This window comes from Grammomys surdaster, unplaced genomic scaffold (genome assembly GCF_004785775.1).
Source record: "Grammomys surdaster isolate TR1022 unplaced genomic scaffold, NIH_TR_1.0 362, whole genome shotgun sequence".
NCBI classification, from domain to species: Eukaryota; Metazoa; Chordata; class Mammalia; order Rodentia; family Muridae; genus Grammomys; species Grammomys surdaster.
The window spans coordinates 3,873,616-3,890,570 of record NW_021604781.1 but is presented as its reverse complement, the minus strand read 5'-3'; the positions used below and the strand labels follow the sequence as shown (position 1 = coordinate 3,890,570).

The window sequence follows — 16,955 nt, the reverse complement described above, 5'->3', positions numbered from 1 at the left end:
GGGAGATTTAAAGGGAAACACACCTATTCACTTGGACTAGCAAGAAACAATGGCCGATGGATGAGCTTCTAGGGTTCATGCTTCAACTCAGCCTTGCTCTTGACATGAACTTAGTCTCAGAGGACTTTGAAGTACTGTGCCCACTGAAGGCATCTCTAATGCTGGCCAATAAATGCAAGCAGTCAGCCCTAATGACCATAGGCTATAGGCAAATGAGCAAAGTTGGCACTACTACCAGCTGAACAACTGGGTGCTGGCTCAGACCCTGACAGGAATGCTCAGACCTTGGAGACTAGCATAGGCCAGGCCTGTGGCCGGCTTCTGAACTTACACTATCATGACTATAGCTGGCACACTGCTGCCAACTTATAAAACAGAGTTTAATTCACTTTATATTGCCTTCTCAAGAATTAAACACCAGCCTTCAGCGCCTCTTGCCTGTGGGTCATCTCTCGCTCCTTCTGGGCTCAGTTTTGATTCTGAGTGTTGAAATAGGAATTAGCCAGCACAAACTCATTCCCGGGATGGAGACGAGAAACTTATTATAAACTTTAGCCTTTAGATTTGAAAAACTTCTCTGAAATTCAAACAAAAACTCAGTTTAGCCAATCTCTAAATAAACAGCTGAATCCACGGGACTAGAAAATTCCTCTGAGGGGATGTGGGTGTAATCCCCGTTTATCACAGTTATGCATCGGCCTGTGCTAAACCCAAGCTCTGAAGTCGGGAGAGGCTGAGGCAGTTTTCCCGTGTGTGGACACTTCCTACTCCCAAGTCAGTTTTCTCCCAAGGAGCTCCAGGCTCCCCACTTGGGACAGCACTCGGCTCTTTCTATAGTTACTAACCAAGGAATGCTTTTTCCGAGAGGAGAGTTCCAATGTCGTATCGTACAGGCTCTCCACAAAGTTCCTGAGGCAGGGGACGTTGACTTCATTTTTAACAGCCTACAGTAGAGAGAGACTTGTGAGAATATTCCACTCAGGAAACTGTTGGGCATGCCATCCATGGAGGTTGCAGAAGTTGTTAGAAACGAAAACGCAACTTACAGCAGCCACAGGGACAAGGATTTCTACAAAGAGCCCTGCCAAGGCGTGCTTGATGTCTTTGTCTTTGACCTCCAGAAAATAATGCGCACATTCCTAGAAAGCAGAACAAGAGCAAAGGGAGGAAACAGATTGAAATACGCATGAGCAATGCACTTAAATAAACCCAATTATCCTGGACATTCTGAAGTCTATTAAAAGCCACTGTCTTCGAGAATTCATGTAGGGTCTGAATGCTTGAGAGGATCAGAGTTCTTTTCCAAGATTTGTTTTCTCTTTAACCTGAAAGGACTAACAGATAAACCCCGCACAAGTCATGTGTTGGTTGGTTGGTTGGTTGGTGCCTGTATTCATTCATTCATTCATTCATTCATTCATTCATTCATTCATTCATTCATTCATTCCCAATAGATTTCTATGGCTTCTTTAATTCTCTGTGAGGTCCAGGGCCACTGATCAGGTCACAAACAGAAATCCTTAGCGAGAACAGAAAATTCCTGTCAGGTCTACCTACGGGACAGCCTTCTTTCTACAGTTTACTTTCATGTGTTTACTTTCAGGGCCTGGCATTCTAGGTGTGTTTATCATGCCCTTCATTCCTGAAGCAAGTCTGGAAGGCTTCCCTTCATGCAAGGAAGCCTCTGGAACACTTCTGCACTTTCTCTGCCTACAAAGCTACAGCCTACTACAGAGCGTGTTTTTGGTTGCCTGGGGACTAATTCTGGAAGAATGTTGGCCTGCCCCAGCCAGCCCCCCCCCCTTACGTTAGTGACTTCCTACGGCTTCAAGGTGTCGTTTTCAATTATGATATTTATGTCTACATCAACCCTTACCCTTCATATTTCAACCATTATTAGTAATACTAGCAAAAAAAAATTCCTAATGTCTTCAGTGTATCATTGTACCAAATTTCATCCTAGGTGGAATGACCTGTCCCTGGGACAGGCTGACTATAGAAGGGAGGCTCTGGTCCCCAGGATCCTGGCCCCCTTTTTTGCATCATTCTGCACAGGTATGTAAATAATCTCCCAAGTGGGCATTCACATACATAGATATGCGTGTTGTTTCGTTTTTGATTCTTTTTCTCCTCCAAGGCAAGGTTTCTCTGTTTAGTCCTGCTGTCCTAGAACTTGCTCTGTAGACCAGGCTAGCCTCTAACTCAGACATTCATCTGCCTCTGCCTCCCAAGTGCTGGGAGTGCTAAGGTGTGCACCTCCAGCCCGGCAGATGTGTGCCTTGTTAACTCCGAGTTAAGATAATAGCTGACAGGCACCTGAGAGCTGCTCCCTAAGGTGAGTGACGTCACCATTTGCAGACAAGGCAACTGAGGCTGGAGGTGCTAAGGGAGCTGGCCCTGAATTCAAACCTAGGAAGGTTGATGCAAAGCAGTCACCCCTCCTTCGCCCACCCTATGGATTAGCCACTGAGATATGCTTGACACACCAGTGCAACTCCTTTAAAGTGTTAAGTTCATAGCCTCAGTCTATATTACAGTCGAGTTACAGCTTTTTAATGACACATCTCATCCCCCCCCCCCCCCAGGAAACCCTGTACAGTTTGGCAGTCTCAATCTCGGCATCCACTCTGGTCCTCAACCTAGGCAGCCTAGTTACTCTAGGATACATTCTCTTGTAAATTTGCTTGCTGTGAACACTGAGTGAAAAGGATTCATATAACTTGTGGCCTTTGTGTCTAGTGATGAACCAGCAGCCCGCCTCCTTCTTGGGCGTGAACACCACTTTTACATAAAGACAAATTGGATTCATCCTACTTATGATTAAATCTGTTTCTCAAGGATTGGGCTATGCATACCTATAACCTTAACTACAAATGGTTCTGGAGTGTCTGTTCCCAGAAACAGCAACTATGTCTTTGTTTCAAAGTTATTATAACCATCTGCAACCCTACCTTTGTTATGACTACCGTGCTACAACTACCTTGCAATCATGTCTTTGTTTCAGGAGGTCGTTGAATCTAACTTGTTCCACTCCTGTAACTCTTGCCCATCAAATCCCCGATCTGGAAGACCCCTGCCCCTGAGCTATACAAGTCTTGTCTTCCTCAAGTTCAATGCTCACCTCTTGAGCCCCACCTTAGGGAAAGGCAGCCTGGGTACACAAAACACTTGCTTTAAGTAACTGCTTGTTTTAATTAATTTGGCCATGATTGGTTTGGGTCAGTGGTCTTCTCCTCCCATCTGTGGGATTAGCACTAGCGTCTTTTACTCAGCATGATATTTTAAGGGTTATATGTTGCAGCAGATAGCTGGAACTGACTAAACCAAACTACTATCATGTTGCATGGAAATACCATGGTTTTTTGTTTTTAATACAAGTTCAGAGATATTTAAACTGCTTCCAACTTCCAGCTACTATCTGCATACTGCTATGAACACCCATGTTCAAGCCTTTGTGTGGACTGTGTTTTCACTTTCTTTAGTGTGAGAAGAGGAGTGGACCGGCTGGATCAATTGGTAATTCTGGGTTTAGCCATTGGAGTGTAATAAACATTCTGTCTTTTCTATTAAACACTATAAAACTTGTGCTTATAACAAGTTAACATCTTCTTATCTGCAGCTTGTGTTGAAACAAATGCTTCAATCCCCGTCTTTCCCCATAAAGCCCTTGTTTACCCCCAGGTCCTGCCATACCCTCAGCAGGTAAAGGATTCAAGGGGCTGCCCTCTTCCCTCTTCATTTCCTTTGCTGCATCTTTTAAAACTAATCACAGAAGACTGTGAGGTCAGAGCCCAGCCAATGGGGAAATGACAGAGCCACCACCTGTGTTAGAATAAAAGGCGGGCACACTTCCTGCCCGTGTGCTTGCTCTTTGGAGCACACTCTCTTGATCAGGTTCTGCCTTGTCTACTGGAGTGGTGGGCTCTTGCAACCCTGAACTTATTTCTAACAGGAAGGCTGGCCGTATTGCATTCCAACACGCTACTTGCGACACACACTGGCGGTGCAGAAGTCCAACCTGTCCTCACCCACAGCTGTAGTCTCTTTCTGACTGTGGCCGTTGGAACCATGAAGTCATGCAGCCTGTATCCTAAATTCACACTTCTCAATTCTCAAGAAAGATGGACACCAACCTCAGTCACAACAGCACTAGAGAAATCCCTTCAGACACAGACATTTTCCTTCAACTCAAAGGAGGCTTGCATTCTGCTAAGTTCTCAGAAGTCGGTGACGTTAAGACTTCCTTTCATAGTACAGAGAAGACAGGTTTCTCCCTTCATCAAAGTCCTTATGCTTGTGAATGCCACTATGGCCCACCCAGAGCTGCTGCCTCAGTGGTCACTCTCAGCCAAGATTTAATCACAGAGGAGGAAAGGGAAAAGTCAATGGTGCCGCCAAACCCCAAGAGGATTTGAAAGTTTTAGTTATGTTTTGGCAACTTGATTATTTGATGTTAAGGCATTTTGTGACTTACCTAGAAGCTAATTGTATGTGTGTGTGTATGTGTATACTATATTATATAACTACAACATATATGTATGTATATGTATAGTTTAATGCAGATACTCTTTGACTTAATAATGGTGTTTTGTCCCAATAAGTTCAATCTAAGTGGAAAGTATCAGAAAGGGAGGTTTCACGTAAAGTTCCCAACTTTCCACAATGGCGGTACACAGAAGAGTCCCTAGTCTCCCTGCTGGCTGGCTGGCTGACCCGGAAGTTGCCATTACTAATATGACCCAGCATCACAAGAAGCTTAGACTACTTCGTGCTAATAAGCACAAGACTCAAATACAAAATGTGAGCTGAGAGTCTGACGAAGGAGGGTTGCAAGTTTGAGACCAACCTGGTCAACCAAGAGAGAAGCAGTTACACGACAAAAACTTTATAGAAAGTGTTGGGGTTGCAGTTCAGTGGTAGAGAGCTTTGTTAGCGTGAACACGAAGGCTCTAGATCCAACCCTCGGTACTGTGAACATTTTCTATAATGTGAAATATGCTTTCTATTGAGTGTGTGTCATCCCGCAGCTTTGAAAAGTGTGAGTGTTGACCCTTCCTGCGCTGGGCACTACCTATGTGGGGTCTTCACATTCTAGCTACAGTATTTTGCGGGAAGGAACTTTGTGAGGGAAACATCTGTGACTCCCCTGTGGGGACTTCACCTGCATGAACTGGAGGGACGCCTCAAAGTCCTCCACGGGGTACATCTTTATTCGGAAGAACTTCATCCCCATTATCAAGGTGATGATGCTTTGCACCACGTAGGGGCTCTGCTCTTTGTGGCGTAGCTCTTTCAGCTCGGCCATGAATTTCTTCTTGACAGCGGGGAACCTGAGAAAACACAAAAGACTGACTAAATAACAGATAAGAAAGTCACCATCATGAGGGTCTCCAGCGTCCGTGGGTGATTGGTCACAGTGACGGAGCCCTTCAGATCAGGTGAAGTACAACAGCTGTCAGATCATGAGGATTTGACAGAGTCCAGCTCGCCCCTTTCCCTCCTTTGTTCAATGGGATGTTCGGCATCTCTTTCAGACTGAACTAAGTTGCTGTCTAGACCCTCTCATGATGGTTTAGCTCTTAACCTGAGCATACCAAACAGACAAAAAACACCCGTCCATTTTCTCAGGCTTAGCTAACACCAAAATACTTTCAGGTCCCTAGGGTCCAGAGTGTCCAACAGCGAGCATCTGCGTGCAGCTCTGGGACAGGCTATTTCTGACAGTGACCACAAATAATTTTTGGATCTTTATCTCAAATAATGCCTAAAATACCTCAATTTCCATTGCCAACGTTTTCTGTTGTTCTTGTATAATTTTAGGTTAATGATTATGGAAAAATATATATTTTAAGTTGAAGGAAAAGCCTAGTAATGGGAAAACTGAAATTATATCTGAAAGAAAAAGGTGAAGGCTGGTACATGCCTGTGACTCCTGTTCTCTAGAGGCAGAGGCAGAGGCAGAGGCAGAGGCAGAGGCAGAGGCAGAGGCAGAAAAGAGGACCATTAGCTTGAGTCTAGCCTGGGTTATATGATAAAACTGTTTCAGAATCAGCTACTGAGGATGTATCTCAGTCAAAAAGCACTGGCCCAGCATGGCAAAGTCCCAGCTCCCTGGTACCACAGCAGCAGCAACAAACAAACAAACAAGAATGCCCTGTCTACTATGTGCAGTGTGAGTTTCTAGGGTTTGACTTGGTGACTGAAGACATGTAAAAGCCACAGCGCCTATCCTCAACTTCTCTGTATTGTTGAAAAAGCAGATTCTACCTGTAACATCATTTTTTATTCAAATCAAGGATATAAAGCTAATTGTTTGGGCTAGGTATGGTGGTACGTGATTTAATTCTAACACTCGAGAGGCAGAGACAGGTTGATGGCCAGCCTGGTCTACACAGTGACTTCTGGGAAGCCAGGGTATCATAGAGAGGGCCTGTCTCAAGCAAACATACAAAACCCAAACCCCTAAGGCTAATTGCTTTTCTAGTTCTAACTCTGTCATAGAGTTTCAGGTTTTGGTGGTAAATCAGTGCAGAAAACATATCTGAAAATGCCAAATCCAAGGCGAAGCTCTGCAGAGCATGGTGTAAGGAGGAGTTCACATGTATAGAGTTGAGATGTATAGACTCTGAGTCTGGTTAATGTTGGTGGTTTTTTATTTGGGAGTTCTTTATAATAAGGTTTTAGTAATAATAAAAAAATAATAGAAGACTCAGTTTCAAGGCTAGGAGTGTAGTAAGTTGTTCTGATGCTGCTTGTATCCTAATATTGGGTCCCCAAGACTGGATGCTCCAGTGTCTGTACGGAAGACACTAAGTGACCCTGACCCAAGTTATTTCTGATTGGTAAATATAGATGCCAACAGCCAATAGCTGGGCAGAAGAGACATAGGTGGGGCTTAGGTTTCATGGGCTTGGGGGTCAGAGAGGAAACACCAAGAAGAAGATGGTGAAGGAGGAGAAGGAGAAGCAGCCATGGATTAGGAATAAAGAAAACATGGCCCTGTGGGCGGGCCAATTGGAGTTAAGAGCAGCCCAGATAAAACATAGTAAGTAGTATATACTTATGGGGTTATAGATAGGAAAATAGATTCTAACAGCATGGAAGGTAGATACCTGCCTAGCTTTTGTGCTGTTTAAGGCTTATTGTAGATATAAATGCTGTGTGTGTGCGTGTGCGTGTGTGTGTTTTAATCTGGGGACTAAATGATCAAAGGTAGGGTAGGAACCCCAGGTCGGGATTAATAATTTCTACAGCATAGGAGGCTAGGGAGTATAGCGAGTCTAACTCAGGAAGGGCACCTGTGATCGTGAAAGCTGAACACGAAGTACTCAGGTCTGCTGAGCTCAGAGCAACTGCTGTCTCGAGGGAGACATCACAGGACACTCGACAGGAAGCAGAAGCGGGCTCAGGGACCCTCTGCTAGCAGACGCAGGATGGGCCTGCATGGTGCTCTCCTGTGGCAGCTCACTAAACCTTACGTTTTATAGGGTTTCTAATGTTTGCTGCGTTCCTTTTAGAAAGGCAGCTGAGCAGAAGTGTTAATGCCCACGTGAGGTTTAAATGCATTCAAGTTGAGGTATTCTGCAGCAGGCTGGTGACGCGGCTAAGGGCTCACTCCTGATCTGCAGTGACATTTTACAGATTTTTACAAAACATCCACTTCCTGGACATCGTTTCAAACTGGCCCGTCTTGCCATTTCTGACATTTCCCGAATACTTGGGAAAGAAGAGAGGAAATATTGGTTGTGTTACATTTTGTAAGTAAAAATACCACAGGGAATGTAAAATTGTGTTTTTGTCTTTCAGATGAAGATACTAATAAAGTTAAAACTGTAAATTGTATTAAATTTAGAAAGCTTGGTTTGGTGTCAGGTAATGGCAATTTGAGTGGAAACAGAATCATACTCCGGAATATTTTAAAATATAAATCCTAAATTCTAATGACACCATTGTTCCCTATGTCATATGCGTGTGTGTATGTGTAGTACATATGTACACTACACTACACACACATACACACACACACATATTACACACATACATATATGTTAAGATGACCAGAGGCAAACAGCTCTCTGGGAGGAGTCTACAGCACTTCAGCCACACCCAGCAGCACTCGGGCAGTCCCATGAAGGAGCATGGTTGTATCCTTCTCAAACATCAATTCTTCAAAATCTAATAAAGCCGGACAGCTGATCGATGATGGAGCTGCTGCCTGAAGGCCACGCCTGACCTCAGACTTCCCTCCTCTTAATCCCATGTGACACACTAAGGCTGAATCCAGGATTGTTTAAGTATGTTCCCTGTGTGGTCTGAAAACTCACTAAAAATATATCTTCTAGCCCTTGCCTAGATTTAGTGTTATGGGTTGTTTATATCTTTCCCCCATACACCCAAGTCATACACAGAATGCGTGTGACTGTTCTAGGAGATGGGGCTTTGAAGAGGTGAAGGTAGTCAGGCTGTCTGGTGTCCCCCCCCCCCCAATATGCCTGGGATATTTTAAAGACAAGATAAGGAACACAGCACAGACAGGCAAGGCCACACCGAAGGCTACTTCTCCACAGGGGAATCAGCCCTGCCAACACTTTGACCTTGCTACCTAGAGCTCTGAAGAAATAGATGTCTGTCAGTAAAGCTCTCAAGTCTGTTGTCTTTGTTCGAGTGTCTCCAGCATCCTGACATATCGCGTGGGCAACCGCCTAGCTAATGCATAGAGCTTGGAAGGGAGCTGACCTGACAGACCAAGCAACGCTCCTCCAGGACGCAAATGAACATCGAACGTGGTGTGGATGAATACACAGCCACCTGTGTGCCATCCTGGGCTGTGGTACAGGTCTGTAAGTCCCAGGAGACTGAGGCAGGATTGGGAGTTTTAAGGGTTGCAGTCTGCCAGGGATTCTGAGAGTCCCAGGCTAGCCTGGGAAACTTAAGATCCTATTTGAAAAGAAACAGCATGTAAGGAAACAACAAGATGATGAGGGCTGGGAGAGAGATCTTCAGCAGATTATTTCCCAGCATGCTTGGGGACCTAGGCTTCAATTTCCACTACCAAAGGAAAAGAGGGAGAAAGAAAGGAGGGAAGGAAGGACGAAAGGAAGGAGTTAGGAAAGAGAAAGGAAGAGAAACAGGGGTTGGGGAGGTGGGGGAGAAAGGCTCTTGAATGTGTTACAATTCACTCCTTTAATGTTTATTGTCTGACACCTCTGGCTAGATGCAAACTCCACAAGATCAGGCACACAGTAGGTTCTCAGTAACTATGCTGAGTGCATTAACGGCCTAGGAGCGGGGACTCTGCTGACATGGAGGCAGTTAAGCAGAGGCTGTGCACACCCTTGTGCATCCACGCTGAGGACATCATTGAGAAATATGTCAGTGTGAACACGGTTAGGACGTGTCATTAATATGAAATGTTATTCATATCAGTTCACTTCTCCTGTCAGATACAGGCACTTCTCGGAGAAAAGGCCTGAAGTTAGAGATCTATTCGTTTAATCCTAACCCACAGCTAACAAAAAGAGTTAAAAAAGGGCAGTCTGCTTACGCAACTCAGTACGTCAATATGGTGAGAAGTGGCTAAAATTTTACTTTTTCATTTAAAAATAGATGCAACTATTTTCTACTGTGAAATTTCCACATGACATAAACATGTTATTTTAGGATACAACTAACCTGCAGATCTATTTCCACTTAAAATCTCATTTCCTTTTCTTTGTTTTTTTTTTGTTGTTTTTTAGAGAAACAAGATTGTCTATGGTCTTTCCTTAAATATATCATTTGGTGCTGCAATTAGCATATACAGTAATTAAACAACGACTCAACTTGTGGTATTCTATGAAACTCATATACAGGGGTCTGCAGAAATTATTCAGTGGTTAAGAGCACCGGCTGTTCTTACAGAGGACCTGGGCTCAATTCCCAGCACCCACAACCACCTGTAACTCCAGTTCCCGAGGATCTGTCGCCCTCTTCTGGCCTCTGTATGCACTGCATGCACATGGAACATACACATACAGGAGGACAAAGCATCCCATAGGCATTAGAAAAAAAGAAAGAAAAGAAAAACACCCCCTAACCTTCCTTCTCTGTCTGAATGTGCCTTTTCTTTTATTCTCTTCCCCCCTCCCCATGGTGACTTCCCTGGCCTCGGTCTTTGGGGCCCATGAACTCACCCAAGAGCAGCTTTGCAATAAACCTGCATTTAATAAAATCTAATATGTCTTGAAAAAAATAAAACAAACAAAAAAGAAAGAAAGAAAAACACGAATAAAGATCAGCCTTTGTTTTAAAAATGTATGGTTCACAGGTACGGAGGAAAAGAGAAGAAAACCCAGTTTTCAAATCTAGGAATCTTTGAAACAATCATCTAAACATCTGTATCAAATTTTAACTCACGTACTTAGAAAATCTATCTTTAACTTAAGTTCACTTTGGAAGAAATTAGTACTACACTTGAATATCTCAATATCAAAACGGACCTTAAAGGCACAGGATTAAGTGGCATTGCCATTACAAAGGTTAAACACTGACTCAGCTAAAACTCCAAGACCAAACGGAGCCCTAATAACCAAGTCACAAGGAGGAATGAGCTGATAGTCAATCTAAAATCAGGATGAGCTAGTTCATCTTTATTAAGGGGGCAAGTTAAGCACACTGTGTCAGGTAGCCACGTACCCTCTTCCCCCCTTGATAACACAGAGAGAGTAGAATCTGTTTAATGAAACAATAAAGTGGTGTCCCTTGTCTACATGGAGATACTCCACGTGTGATGCTGACGTAAGCTTGCACCATCTGTCAATAAAGACAGCACACTGCCCGGCTGAGAACATCTCCTGGGCTGTCTGAGTTCCTGAAAACTTTAAGAGCAGACTGACCAGAGTATCTTTTAAATTTATAATTGACTTTGAAAACATCAATACATTACTGATGAGAAACCAACCAACCAACCAACCAACTGCCCAGCCTTTAAGGAAATAGCAATTAAGGAATTTATCACTGTAATGAAAGTTCTATAATTTGAGGAATTTCTTTTTTTTATTCATTTTTTGTTCTTGTTTTTTTTTTTTTTTGAGACAGGGTTTCTCTGTGTAGTCCAGGCTATCCTGGAATTCACTCTGTACTCCAGGCTAGCCACTCACTGGCAGCATTCCTTCTGCTCCAGTGACCTGAGTTTTGGGACGATGGGCTTGAGCTAGCACACTTGGCAGGACACTGTTTCTCAACTTTTTCAGAGCCTGCCTAGCTAAGTTTGGTCATCTGATAATAGGCAGTATTGCGCATTATTCATAAAAACTAAGAGAACTATAAACATTCATTTTTGTTACTTTAACATACCAAACTTTCCATGTCATAACATGAAAAATTTTTGCTAGTATAATTACAAAAAAATATACTGAGATTTTCCAGAGTCTGATGAGTCAGCAAATATACATATTGATCTCTTCTTTTTAAAATCCTTTCTAGGTACTCATGGATTAATGACCAGATAACTGCAGATTCATTCAGTTTAATGCAAATATACTCACTAATCAATTAAATGATAATTTTTCTAAAACACATCATTCCTCCTTTCCCTAGTGACTCATGAACCACAATGATCATAATAGATTTTTTTCACCTGTACTTGAGACTCAAGCACAATGAACTGCAGTGCCTGTGGTGGCCAGCAGAGGGCGTCATATCCCCTGGAACTGGAGTTACAAATGGTTGTGAGCCATCTTGTGCTGGGAACTGAACTCAGGTCCTCTGCACCTCCTACCAGCTCTCCAGCCCCTGTCATCTAAGGTGTCCTCATCTGGTTCTCCTCTGTGTCTGTCTGTCATCGACCTTGATACTTCTCCCTGTTGTCAGTGCCTTGCTCTCCAGATGGTCCCTCCCCACTCTCTAATGTTGATGTTTTCCTGTGTTAGAAAACAGACAACTCATTTGCTGGAAAGATGGATCAGAGAGAAGGAAAAGTCACAGCAAGCCATGTTGTGGGTGATTCTATTTTCTATGATTTTACGGTTTTACCTGGGTGAGACGAAGTTGCTGTGTAAGTATTTGAAACATGTTATGAGGGGCCAGGGAGATGGCTTAGGAAGTTCAGGTGCTTGCTGCCAAGCCTGATGACCGAGTTTAATTCTCAAGACTTGACAGTGGACAGAATCGACTCTTGCTAATTGTTTGTGCTTCCTAATAAAAGGATAATGACAACAACAATGATGATGTAAAAAGCCTGTTTTGAAAAATTATGCACTTCCATTCTAAGTGAGGAAATTTCATTTCTCTGGGGTGGATTTTTTTTTAATTTTCTTTTTACTGTTCCCTGAACAACGCAGCATGTTAACTATTTATTCAGCATTCACATGGCATTAGGGGTCATAGGTTACCCAGAATGACTTAGCTGCATGACAGAAGAGCAAAGCTTATGTGTAAAGACTGTATATGCTGTTTGCATGAGACGTGAGCATCCCAGATTTTGGTATCCATAGGAACAAGGGGTCTAGGACCAAACCCAAGTGCACACAGCAAGGACGTCTGTACTAAAAACACTAAGCATTTTCCTCTTTAGATGAAATTATATGGCTAGTTTTTAAGATAATTTTTAATTTTTAAAACTTTGAGCATTTCACACCTGCATCTAATGTGTTTTGATGAAACCCAGTTGCAGCCTTCCTTCAGCTCCTTTCTGATCCCCCAGTCACTCTCCCTTTCCAACTTCACGTGCACTTTTTAAAAGCCCACTGTGCTCACACAGTGCTGCCGGTACTAGACAGCATGGGCAGACTCGCCAGACCCCCAACCCTGAAGCCTGATTCTCTGTCCCCAGCAGCCATCAACTGCCAATCGCTCCTCAGACAGGAGTTCACGAGTCCTGTCCCATCCATGCGGGGATTTGGGCTGACGAGTTCATCCAGGAAACAGCTCTGTCTTGTCTAGCAAACACTGTTTCATGGCAGGCAACCACTACCTCTGGTCCTTAACCATCTTTCTGCTCTCTCATTCTTGATGCTCCCTGGACCTTAGAGACACGGAGTATGATATGGCTGTCTCACTTAGAGCAAGCATGCCATAGTATCTTACTCTGTGCACTGATTAGTTGTGAATCCCTGTAATCTTGCCGTCTACTGCAAAAAAGAAGCTTCTCTAATGAGGGTTGAGGGACACACGAACTTACCGGCATGGAGAACTCCATCCCTTAAAGATCTCTCTCTCTCTCTCTCTCTCTCTCTCTCTCTCTCTTTCTCTCTCTCTCTCAGACTGCACTTCACAAGGTCTGAGGCATCATTCCCTATAAGCTGTTCCCTTGGCCTGAATTCGCACCATGTCCTTAGCTCATATCACCTGATCTAGACATTCAGGCTCTGGACCAGTGTGCCTCTGGGGTGTATAGCATGAAGAATGGTAAGCAGGGTGTGACTCCATCTGGAAGGAGTTATCAGTGCTCACAGTCTAACATGGCGCTGTTCTAGCCTGCTAAGTATCACGGGGCCAGATAAATTTAGCAAGGAGAATTTCCCCCCTGACTTGTTTCCATGACAATGTCTGGGACATTTTTAGCCCAGTTGAATTAAGTAAGGTCTGTAGTAAAAGGGACGTTGTAGAATGAATTTTCCCACTTATGGGTGATAGATGGTAACTATTTAATCCTGGTGGATTAATTAAAAAGCAAAACAAAACTGAAGAACTAAAAACTGTCTTTGGAATGTTTGAGCAGAGAGAAAGTAATTTGGTCACATGCATTTTTTTTCTCTTAGAAACAGTGGCCTGAAATGCAGGGATGTGGTGGCATCTGGGCCAACTGCCAAGAGGGAAGAGCCAGTCTGGACCTGCTTTGAAGGAGCGTCTAGTTGGTTTCAGGATGTGCACATATGCCAAACTTAATGCCAGTTCCTATGCAAATGCTTCTGTAAGTTAGAGGTGCAAGGGCTCCGGTGCTCACTCACTTGGCTTGGGCCAGCACTCCGATGACCTCTGCGTACAGATCGGCCACAATGTGCATATTGCCAGTGTTGGGACCCAGGTACCTGAGTGAAACAGAATTAGACAAGTTAGGGATCTGGTGCCTGGAAAACATCAATGAGCTAACCTTCAAGCATTCAACGTTGTCAATACTCTAAGGAAAGAAATCACCTTACCCTTCCTTGTATTTAAAGTGCTTGAAAGCCAAGTTAATAATATCGTGTATTAAGCTGTCTATTACAGGATGAAGGGGGATCTGAAAAAAAAGAGATGACATTGAATTTGGAAGAGATATTAAACAGCCTATCTATAACAGTCACTCCAATAACAACATATGACCTATTGTCATCAATAAACAAGATTCACATTGTCCAGTGATTCATAAGCCATAAAACTTAGTCTTACAAAGAGTTAATAAAAAGTTATAGTAAAGGAATCACTCACCTGTTTCAAGACTTCTATTAATACTAAGGAGAAGATAAAATCAATGGCGAGGTCCCGCCTCTCCATTAAATAGTCTCGCTGTTGCTCATCACTGAAAAGTTTAAAACGAAGATACTTTTAGGGTGAAATGGACCATCTCAACAGAAGACTGCTCCCAGCCCACCCCCCCACCCCCCGGACCACTCTGCTATGATGAGGTCATGTGTTACCCACACAGGAAGGCTGCTGCTGTTCTTACTATGGTTCAATAGGCAAATACGGCCAGAATATTTGACTTTAAAAAGGCCAACCGTATAGCCATCTGTGGGCCTGGAACCTCATTCAGTGAACTTTTCTATAGTCCCCTACAAGTCCAGGAATGTGACTGTTTATAAAATACAGTCCATGTGTGAGACAGAGCTTCCACGTTGGGGGTGTGTATTCAAAGGATCTTGGGACATAAGGTAGCGATGTGATTAACACACTTTGAGAAAGATTCTCGGTAACGAGAAGCAGGGTGTGAGACGGCAGGAACGTCAGCCCTGCTTTCTGTTCTTTCTCACAGTCCCTTTGCCACTTGAGACTGGCAGAGGGAAGGAATGAAAGCTGGAAGAAAGACTAAAAGGAGGAAGGAAGGGAGGAAGGAAGGGAGGAAGGGGTGGAGTCATTTGTACTCATTCTAAAGTTAGGTAGCAGAAAAAGTCACGCCAAAGGAAGTGTGTGATCTCCATGCCTGCTTTCTGCTGGGTACTGACCTTGACCCCCAGTGGTGGCCGCTGCGGTGGCCGTGGTGTGTGTGGAAAGGTCCTGACTTAAAATTATGCCTCTTCTACCTTTCTCAACTACGAAAGCGAAATGCTAATGATAACAGACTGCTTGTCCCTTCTCCAATACTGGGGACCAGAGTGCCAGATGTCTTCTGACTTTGGAGTATTTGTACACATAACATCTTGGGAATGAGACCCAAATCTAAACATGAAATTCCTTACGTCTCATGAATATTTTCTATGTAGCCTGATGGTGATTAGCATGGGTCAAGCATACCGCTCGCTATGTCGCCTGTATCTGCTGCCTGAGATCAGCTGTGGAGGCGTTCACTTTTGATCTTCCTGTTGGCATCAGACATTGATTTATTTTTTATTTGGAGCATTTCAGTCTTGGGATTTTTTTTCCAAGAGAGATGGTCAACTTTAATCTTTATTTTTTAGGCAACTTTACTTAAATGAAGGTTTGAAGTGTTCAGGCACATATAGTATTTAGTGTAATCTCCTAAACACATAAAGGGTCCATACTTGTGGAGGATGATGGGATACACACTCCTTTGGAGGGTATTTTCAGAATAAGCCAAAGGAATTTGAAGCATGAAATGCTTTTGTGTCTAGGAATGAGGAGTAAAAGGAAAAAAGGTGGGATTTAACAGACACACACACATACACACACACACACACACACAGAGAGAGAGAGAGAGACAGAGAGAGAGAGAGAGAGAGAGAGAGAGAGAGAGAGGCTTGCATGCACACACGCATTCATGCACGGACACACAAACTTCTGGAAGTGCCCGTTACTCTATGAAGTCACATACGGTAGGTTGGTGAGGTTACGAAGGGAAGCTTGGGGTTTGCTTTTCGAAAGGAAATCATTTCAGATCATCTCTGAGCATCAAGGCAGGAGGAGTGTAAACAAATTGACCTGAGGTGGTTGAGACCCGCTTGACCTCAATGCAAGAAAGTGTGGCTGGAGGCAGGGAGCAGACATTGTACAAATCTGTGTTCAAGAAGAGAGTCTTCCCCAGCCAAGACTCCAGCACACACCTCACAAGAGGGAAAAAGGAGGTTTGAAAGCAAGAGCAGGGAGGCTCTCAAGTCAGCAGCAGTAGAGAGTAGAGAGAAGTTGGTGAGGGTCCTTTAAAGTGGCCAGAGAAGGCAAGTATCTGCTTGGCCACCCAAGCTTGATTCCTGGGACCCGTGACTTCCCAAAGCTGTCCTGTGACAGTTAAACATGCTCTTATGCTGGCCCCACCCATCCCCTCACTTTAACCCAGTAATGATGACAACAGCAACAGTAATGATAATAATGATAACAATGATAAAAGCAAAACTTGGAATTGTTTCTAAAAGTGCCCAGAGAATCCCAAGAAACGGTAATTCCTGGCTGAGAAAAACGAAACAAACAAACAAAAACCCAAAAATCAAACATTTTTAAACTCTGATTTTATTTAGTAAGGCAAATTATGCCTTCAGATAAAAGGCATATACTTTTCTAATAGTGATTCAATTTTACTGCCTAGTTGAGGTCCAACTGACAGGAGCCAGAGGCATCTGACAAATGCTTTGACAGTGAAGATGCTGCCTGCTCTAGTCCTAGATCCATGCTCTAATCCTAGATCCATGCTCTAATCCTAGATCCATGCTCTAATCCTAGATCCACGCTTTAATCCTAGATCCATGCTCTAATCCTAGATCCATGCTCTACTCCTAGATCCACGCTCTAGTCCTAGATCCATGCTCTAGTCCTAGATCCATGCTCTAATCCTAGATCCATGCTCTAGTCCTAGATCCATGCTCTAGTCCTAGATCCATGCTCTAGTC

At 43.6% G+C, this 16,955-nt stretch overlaps 1 protein-coding gene across 1 annotated transcript in view; it reads right to left on the bottom strand.

The window, feature by feature from the left end:
* Fry (FRY microtubule binding protein) overlaps positions 1–16,955 on the bottom strand; it is a 388,166-nt gene that overhangs the window by 143,578 nt on the left and 227,633 nt on the right. The window contains exons 6-11 of the mRNA XM_028779754.1: positions 14,389–14,479; positions 14,121–14,200; positions 13,929–14,009; positions 5,162–5,330; positions 1,047–1,139; positions 846–944 (exon numbers count right to left, since the gene is read on the bottom strand). Of these exons, the coding sequence (XP_028635587.1) occupies positions 846–944; positions 1,047–1,139; positions 5,162–5,330; positions 13,929–14,009; positions 14,121–14,200; positions 14,389–14,479 (613 nt within the window). The remainder of the gene's footprint in view (positions 1–845; positions 945–1,046; positions 1,140–5,161; positions 5,331–13,928; positions 14,010–14,120; positions 14,201–14,388; positions 14,480–16,955) is intronic.